The 9,121-nt window shown below is 42.4% G+C and overlaps 1 protein-coding gene across 3 annotated transcripts in view; it reads left to right on the top strand.

Annotated features, from left to right (window-relative positions):
- Positions 1-8,795, top strand: part of cacng8b (calcium channel, voltage-dependent, gamma subunit 8b) — an 18,169-nt gene extending 9,374 nt beyond the window's left edge. For 2 of the 3 annotated variants that reach the window (XM_019253440.2, XM_019253442.2), the window contains exons 2-6: positions 231-538; positions 1,281-1,505; positions 5,186-5,269; positions 6,479-6,619; positions 6,948-8,795. In XM_019253440.2, coding sequence (XP_019108985.1) covers positions 1,283-1,505; positions 5,186-5,269; positions 6,479-6,619; positions 6,948-7,747 — 1,248 coding nt within the window. In that variant the 5' untranslated portion in view covers positions 231-538; positions 1,281-1,282 and the 3' untranslated portion in view covers positions 7,748-8,795. The remainder of the gene's footprint in view (positions 1-230; positions 539-1,280; positions 1,506-5,185; positions 5,270-6,478; positions 6,620-6,947) is intronic. The other variant, XM_019253441.2, reaches the window with a different exon arrangement.
- Positions 8,796-9,121: the final 326 nt, after the last annotated feature.

Genomic DNA, 9,121 nt, shown 5'->3' with positions numbered 1-9,121 from the left:
ACTGAATTTAGGATAAATAATTGAATAAATAAATAATAAATAATTGTTAGATTAATCGATAATGCCCTGGTGGAATGATAATACTTCTAATTATGTCTAGAATAAAAATACTAAACATGCGTTTTTAATTTTGTTTTAATGTCATGCGTCTTTTCTTTCTGTCTGTTAATTCACGGCCTAATGCTACAAAATAAATCTTTCTCTTGTCTTTTGCTTTGTTTTATATGCAGCAGCAGCAGAGCTGTGACTATGATGCAAGTTTTCTGCTAACAGAGGACAGACGGAGAGCGGGACAACTGTCCAAGCCACAACCTCCACCAGCTACTGCTTTCCAGTGAGAAAGAAAGACGAAGAGAGAGATAGAGAGAGTAAGAGAAAGAGGCAAAAGAGAGAGAAAAAAACAAGTGCAAAAAGGAGAGAGGGGAGCGGGTGAAAACAGTCGATGGATGCTGTCCGGATTGAGGGGACAGCACGTTCTTCACTGACGAGGAAAAGAAAGATTTCAAAATTGAGTCGAAGGATAGAAACTCGCCGTCAGGTAAGGTTAACTTTTGGAGACTTTGCCAGTGTCTGAAAGGTTAAACATGAACATAGAGGAGTTATAGGCCACTGAAGCAGCTTTATTACATCGCACACATGCATGAGTCAATGTGACGAGCTGTAAGTGAATTATATGATGCTGTATGTGTGAGAGCATGCGTGTTTGTATGTGAAAGATGAACCCACATCGACCTCGTAATAAAGACTGTAACAGGTACAAGGTGATCTCATGTTAGATCTGCTATGTATGAATGTGTGTGTGTGTGTGTGTGTGTGTGTGTGTGTGTGTGTCTTTGTGTATTCATCCCCAGCCCTGCTGATTCTGAGGGAGAGAACAGTGTCAGGGTCATGAATATGGAATACACAGAGATTGGGAGGGTGTGATCTGTTATGTTTCACATCAATTCTGTCTCGTTAAGCGGAGTCAGCAGAGTCATCCAACTCTCCTCCAAGGACACATCATACAGCCACTTATGCACCTCCCACATACGCCTCTTCCACGCTCTCATCTTTTTCTCATCGCCTCCCTCTCTGCCTCCCACCGGTGCCCCTCACCTCCTCTTGCCCCTCCTCATCTCACCTGAATGTTCGCTGTCTTTTTTTAATAAACTGCACTTTGTGCATGATTGCAAATACACTTGTGCTCGGTTATTCCGTTCTTGTTTGTTCTCAAACTGTTTTGTACCACTAAACTTATCCTCTTCACCCTCCCTTCCTCCTCCTATCTCCTCTCTCTGAAGGCATGGTGTGTGAGAAGGGGATCCAGATCCTTCTCACCACCGTGGGGGCATTCGCTGCCTTCGGCCTGATGACGGTGGCAATAGGGACGGACTACTGGCTGTACTCCCGTGCCCTCATCTGCAACAGCACAGCCAACGTCACCCAGGATGACCCCCATAACAAGGACAAGAAGGATCCTGGGGCGCTCACCCACTCTGGACTGTGGAGGATATGCTGCCTGGAAGGTAAAAAAAGAAGTTGTCTGAGACATCTGGGGTCTATCTGTGGGATGTGAATCGCTAAGGATGCATGTGAGAGTTTGCTTTGGTAGAGGTTGTCCATTTCAGGGAAAGCGAATATTTGGCAACGCAGATATGGTTACTTTCGTTTAGCATATAATGTAGATCCAAATCTAGTCAGACTGGAGCTTATTGCCTGCAGGACTTGAGGTTGAGGAGGGAAAATTAAGCACGGCAGAGTCATCTGAAGATTGAAGGAATATGAATTCTTTCCTGTTGAAAGTGAGATGAGAAAATTTATAGAGCTAAAGTTTCATTTCAAGTTCACTAACCAACACAATATATCTTGTTTGTCTAATTAGTACAAAACTCGTGAATTTAATTTAATTTTTAATTTAGGGGTAAAATCCTGTGTTGTCACAGTCTTTGTAAGCAAAGCTAGAAGCAGAGTTGGTATTTGTGGCACAATTTTTCCTACTTACAAGTTGCATAGAAAAGGGGAAAAATCTGAAAAGGTCAAAAACTTCATCAGGGCCATAATGAAGGCCACAAACCAAAACCTGGTTGGTTGACCTGCTGACATGCTGCTAGATGTAGCTTCATATTCACAGTACAGACACAGACTGACATCGATTTTCTCTTCTAACTCTCAGCGAGAAAGTTGATAAGCGTGTTTGTTGAACTGTTCCTTTAAGTTCATTTCTAGTCTTAATTTTCCTCTCTCGGGTGACAGGGAATGGGTGATGTATTTCCTTTTTTCCTTTTGCAGAACAATTCAGTTCACACAATGATGTGGTATTAATATAATGTAATCTGAATTTGTAATCTGTATTTATGCTTTGCTGAACTCTTTTTGCCTTCACTGTGATCTGATATGTAACGCTCACATTTCACTTAGCATGGGCTACAACATCAACAAGATGTTGATGTTAAATGATTTAATAACAAAATGAAAGATTGTGAGTGAAGTGTGAACTCTCGTACTTCTTCGGTCTGTTGCTGCATTGTGGTAAAAATTTGGTGGGGAAAAGCACTCAGGCACGACGGACCCCCCTCAGAACCCTATAGAGAGTAGGAAGGAGAGGAACAGAAGACAGAAATGAAGTGGGCGGGAGGGGTACAGAATACGAAAGCGAAAGAGGACGAGAGGTTTAGGAGGGTATTTATAGGAATGTCGGAAGTAGCAGGTGAGGCGTGGTCCTGCTCCTGAAACTCTGCTAAAAAACTTCAATCAAAATCGAGTAGGTGGCACTGAACATGGAGGTAGTGATGAATCCAACTTAACTTATCAGCTCCAACTGAACCTGTTAACGTGGAATGAAACTTTGCACCTCTTAGTTATGTCAAATTTTTTAAATGGAAACATGTTTTATGTCAGTCAGACCGTGTGTTTGTAAAGCTGCAGCATTGCTCTGATATCAGTAATTGTCATAGCAACAACATATACACATTCAATTCGTATTTGTTAGCTCGTGCTATAGTGACAAGAAAACAGTTTTGCATAATTGCAGTATAATTACATGATAGTGAAGCGTAACCCTCACTTACAATAATCCATTAATCATTGTGTTTGATTCAGACTGCGGTAATTTAACTCAAGGGCTGAAACAAAAGGCCCGCGTTCACGCCGGCGCACAGCGACTTCTCACTCTGAGTGGTGGAGGCTGCAGAAACTGGCTGTGACCATCTCTCAATCTTCAGTTTGTCACTGCAACACAAGCTGCTAATTCATTATACATAACACCGCCTGGCTGACTCAACAGTAAAGGCTGGGATGGAGTTAACAGTGAAGTAGTTCCAGCCAAAAAGGGTGGTGCAAGTTAGAGATCCGTGCCTTTGCTCACATACAGACTTCTGTCTCCAGGAAAAACCTCTCGGCTCTCCTTATAAAGCATCCCCGGCCCACCGTGGGCTTGGTCATTGTACAAAGCTAAGTTGCCCTCATCTCTAAGCTTCCTGATAGCGAAGCAGCCAATTAGAGCCCTTGCAGCACTGCTGCAGTGCACCCCCACCCGCTCTCTCCATTGCCTCACTCTTTCAGTTTCTCCACTTGCTATCCCTCTGTCTCACTCCCCCAAACATTATATATATATAATTTCTCACTGGTTTCTTTCCCTCCTTGTAGTTTCCTCTCTTTAAGTCTCTCACATTGTGGTGCAGTAAAGCTGACAGTGTCTTGGCATGGCTTAGAGGTCAAGTATCCTTGATGTCTGTGGAGTATTCAGCCAAGATAGATGCTCAGTAGTCGTGCAGTGATGCAGTGAGGTGTAGCTGGAGTGGAAATGCAGGACATGCTAGCTCTAAAAGATTTATGCCCGTAGGTGGGTGGCACATTATGCTGTGGATAGAGATGTGTCCTGTCCTCCTCTCTAGCTCTTCTGCAGGTTTACTGGGGGTGGGGTTGCACTGAATTACCTGTCAATGATTACTTTATTTTATTTTTAGGGTATTTATTTTGTTCATATAGAAGTTCCCAACATTTTTATTTGGTAAATTGGTCAAATTTTGGATGTAAAAGTGGATTTTTCATGCACCTAAAATCTTAATGTTGAGGTCATGGTTGGTTAATTTCACCTTTATTTAATTTTCACCATTTATCCATCAGTTTTATCTGTCTCTTCAACAATATATCCTTTATATTTTAATTGTTTATGAATTGCTTTTAACTATTTACCTTCAGTATTCACCTCTTACTTTTAACAGTTTTTCTTTGCTCAGTTGCTATTTTTTACACACTACCAAAAGTGTGTTGTTCATATGTTAAATCTGACTTAATCATTTTAATTTAGTCCCTTTTTCCAATTAAATCATACTTTATATTATTTTTAATTCAATGAGACACTCAGAATCACTCTACACTCCACATTAGTCCTGACAACTGCAGAAGTAAACACAAACAACACATAACAAATGTCCGCTTGTAATATATATTTTATGGATATTTTAGTCATTCAGGGAATCAGGTATCAGTCCTCCAGCCAGCAGGTGCTTTTAGAAACGGGAGGAAATCTGCCAGAAATGCCATCTTACTCTAAAAGCCTCGCATGTATGAACGTCACCTGCAACAGTCTACTGAGTCTTTGTCTGAGGATGATAACATTGATCCGTGTGGCTCAACTGACGCCCCGTCCCTTTGTACCTTCATTTGTTTTTGTTTTTTCAGACCAACCTGTGGAAATATAAGAGCTGTGAGAAAGAGACCAGCTCACCCCACATCTGTCCGTCTCTCCCTCCGTCTGTGTCTCTTCATTCCATCACTTCCATCCATCTTTCTCACAATCCACCCATCAGCAACAGTGGTGTGCTCTCATCATCGTGCGTGCATCCCTCGTTCGTCTGTCTGTCTACATGCAAGACCCCAGCGGGTAGTTACCTATCTGCCCGTGTGTCTGCATACTTGTATGTATTTACATGTGTGTGTGTGTGCGTGTGTGTATTATATGTATGTGATGTTACTAACTTGCATTTAGAGGAGCCATTAACATTTGTTGTGTTCTTCATATGAGTATGTTGAGTCTATCATCCGGCTCATATGCTTGGGCTCAAAGATATTTTCTCACAAGTATATGACTGTGTTCAGGCATCAATCAGTTTGTTCGTCAGGAGGATATTTGCTGTTAAGGCTACGGTTATGAGCTCCTGTCTTTTGTGTGTCTGGTCACTCTGTTTCTTCTCTTATATCTCAGGAGTAAAGCGAGGAGTGTGTTCTCAGATCAACCATTTCCCAGAAGATGCAGACTTTGACCATGACGGGGCAGAATACGTCCTACGTAAGTCAATACCGGCATTACTAGGCATGGATGATAAATGAGAGCGAGGCCTGGTTGTGAATAAGAAAAAGTGCAAAACTTGACATTTTTTTTATTGCTCCGTTCCTCAAAAGATTTGTTGTACAAGTGACAATGTGTGTAGAAAATCAGGGGAGATGGGGTGCCCTAGTTCATATTCAGTGCCCTGCAGTGATATCTTTCTGCTCTCTGCTACATGTGTGCCCGTGCATACATAAAGAAAAGCCTGTGTTCTGTTTACAATGTTGCAGAGGCATTTTGCTGGCATTTAGGTGGCATTTCTCTCACGTGGCCTAGTTGTCCTAGATGAGAGAGCAGTGTTAATGTTAAGTGCGTGTGTGTGTGTGTGCATGGTTGGCAGACCTGCTGAAAGCATTAAAGGCCACATGGGAAGGGTTTGATTCAACCGTGTCTCTAGAACTGAGTAATTAATTTCCTCATCGAGTGTTATGTGTTTATGTTTAATAGAGCAGCTTTGACTGTTTTAATTATTTGCATCTTCCTTGCATTGTTCAAACCTGGGTTAGGTAGTAAAGTAGTTTTACTCTACTTGGAGTAGAGCACCAGTTTTCTTAAACTCCTTAAGATTTCATTCCTGGTTGATTTGGTGACACCTGTGGTTACCGTGGTGACAGCAAGCACAGTTTAATACTACAGTTAACACTCGTGGAGCAGCTACTCTGTCAGAAATACCACACTTTGAGCTCATGCTGTGCACGGCGGCAGTAGTTTTCACACAACAGCAGAGCACTGTAACAGGAGTCACTGTCGATAAAAGACGGTATGCTCTGTGTTTCCTGGAGTTTTTCACAATAAAAGCCACCCAATGTTTTGCCAGTTGAATCCTTGTAAAATTTGTTTTAGTTCTGTTATGACAGCTAACAATAACTGCAGTGTGGCTTGCATGCATGCATCTTTTCCTGTGAATCCCTTGTGCGTAGGCAAGTAATCTGAACCCAAAGGGATAATGGCGGACTCCACCACTAACAAAAACTACTATTTACACAATGTAAATACATTGAATCGCTATTGGAGAGAAAAAGGCAACCTTAAATAGTTTCAGAACAGGATTTGACTGGTTTTAGACTATAACCATTCAGATATTGTCACAAAAAATGTCATTCCTCACATATTTATGCTCCCTCTCCTTTCTAGTTTTCGCTGTTGAATGTTATTCTCTCCTCTGTTTAGGGGTAGTCAGGGCTTCCAACATTTTCCCGATCCTCAGTGCCATCCTGCTTCTGATGGGAGGGGTTTGCATTGCTGCTAGTCGTTTCTATAAAAGCAAAAGGAACATCATCCTGGGGGCAGGAATCCTCTTTGTGGCTGCAGGTAACTTTTAAATATTTTATATGCATGTTGGTGTGGATACATGTGCGTGTATGTGTGTGTCTGCTTGTGTGAGAGAGCAGGTCTGGAGAATATTACTTGCTCTAACAGTTTTTATGATTGTTTGGGAGTTTGTAGATGTGTGGAGATCTGTCCTGTCAGTTTAATAGAGGTTTTTACATTCAACCCTCATCTTGCCAGTTGTCTTTATTGAAAATGTCACAAATCATCATGTCAAACAGATTTGTTTATTAGTGCAAAACAAGTTGGTCTGTCTGAATTTATTTAGCTCTTTTGTAAATACCACATTTCTGTGCGCTCTCTCTCTCAGGCCTGAGTAACATAATTGGTGTGATCGTGTATATCTCGGCTGCACTGGGGGACATCTCTCCCAAGAAGGACGAGGATAAGAAGTGGCAGTATTCCTACGGTTGGTCGTTTTACTTTGGAGGCCTGTCTTTCATCATGGCCGAGATGGTGGGGGTGCTGGCTGTTAACATCTACATCGAGAAGAACAAGGAGCTGCGCTGCCGGTCACGCACCGACATTTTCAAGAGCACCACGCACGCCATGCTCCGCCTGCCCAGCTACCGCTTCCGTCGCCGCTCCCGCTCCTCATCCCGATCCACCGACCCCTCCCGCTCCCGAGACCCCTCACCCGTAGGGGGAGGTGGGGGCAAGAACTTCGGCCTGCCCCCCTCTGCGCTGCTTTCCCAGGGCCCCATCTCAGTGTCCACTTTACCAAACCCACACTCTCGCTCCCACACGGCCTTGGCTGGAGGTGACATCTCCCTCTACACGTTATCCCGCGACCCCAAACTGGGGGGTTTGCCACCCATGTATGGAACGGTGGACAGGGCCACGCTCTACCAGCTCCACAACTGCTTCCCAAAGGATGGAGGTGGAGGTGGGGGGGTGATGATGAGTGGTACACTTCCCTCGCTTAAGTCCCACAACCCTTCCAATTCCTCCAACTCCAACGCGCCGATGCCCAACTCAGTGGGCTCCGGCCCTCCACCCTTCACCTCATCCACAGTAGACAGGGAGCGAGGGATGGGGACTCTGGACAGGCTGAAGGGAGACAGGGAGAGCAACTCTAACACCCTCAATAGGAAGACAACGCCTGTGTAGGAAGATGGTGTGAGAGGGGGAGGCGAGAGGGAAGGGAGAGGAGGAGGATGGATAGTGATGAGAGAGGGAAGATGGAGAGGAGCTCTGTGTTTGTGTGGCTCAACAGGAAATAGATAGAAAGACAGACAGGCAGGTGAAATGCTATAACTCTCCCTTCATGTTCACTGTTATTTAATCTACTCAATCTCACTGAGAACAAAAAGAAGATGAGTAATAACAGAGTGATAATAACAACAACAATGAACTTTCACAATAAAACTATTTTGATATTTTAATGTGCTAGAAATGATTTATTTTGTTAATGATCAAACGCAATTAACCTTGGGCTATTATGAAAATGTTTCACATATTTTTTGTGCAATATTACTGCTAATTTAACCAGATCATCATTAATGTAAAATTGTTGTTGTGATTATTCTTAGCGTTATTACAGGCTAGCCGTATTTGCAAACACTATAGTTTGGAATGAAAAATTTTAATTTCAATGTTCTTTTCACTCCAATTTTAGATCTCGACGACTTTTACTGTGAATTTCTTCCATGCAGAGCCACTGGGACTGTCAGTGAGCTGTGTGTAACTGTGTCAAAGTGTCAAGCATGAGTGTGCACAATATGTGGGAGAATGAGGGCCTGTATTATTATTTTTAATCCCCACACTATATAATTTTCATTTATAACATGAAGTCAGATTTGAATACTGTAATGTAAATTGTCTTCCAATATTGATACTGAAAGAAATGCAACAATAATGTGAGTGACTGGACAACTGTCCAACTTCATTGTTATTATGAGTCTGAGTTTTCTATGGGCCTCTGTTAGTCTTATTTCCATTCTAATCAGTGTTAACAGTAGTACTTGTAGCTATAGTCGTGTTGAAGATGTTTGTTCTTGGGCATTAACAGAAACCTCCGACTGGAGGAAGCAGAAAAAAAAAGAGACATAGAATAATACATTTGTACAGATTCAGGTAAAAGTTACTGCCTGAGCAGAAAAACAAAAAAACATTTTTTTCTATGAAGAGTCACAAAGTGAGACATGCAACTCATCATTTTCAGTGGCAAAAAAAATACAATATGTATATGTGGGTTGAGAGGGTTTAAAAAAAAATCACTACAGAGAAAAACTTTTGAAAAGATACATGTACATTGTAATTACACATACATATATTTGTAAAGTCTATAGATATGTTTTTTCGGGACCACTGTTCAAACTGGGTATGCATTTTGGGCAGGTTTGGCTGAAGTGTTTTGTTCTCCGTGCCCTCCCTGGACTCTTGGATGGTTTCATCCACTAACCCTTTGCGCCACCATAACTCCGTCTCCTTTTGCCCAGATTTGGTCACATGATCAGTGTTTCCCCAACTTTATCACGCCAA

The sequence above is a fragment of the Larimichthys crocea genome, chromosome XIII (assembly GCF_000972845.2).
Source record: "Larimichthys crocea isolate SSNF chromosome XIII, L_crocea_2.0, whole genome shotgun sequence".
NCBI classification, from domain to species: domain Eukaryota; kingdom Metazoa; phylum Chordata; class Actinopteri; family Sciaenidae; genus Larimichthys; species Larimichthys crocea.
This window is presented reverse-complemented; position numbering and strand designations above follow the sequence as displayed.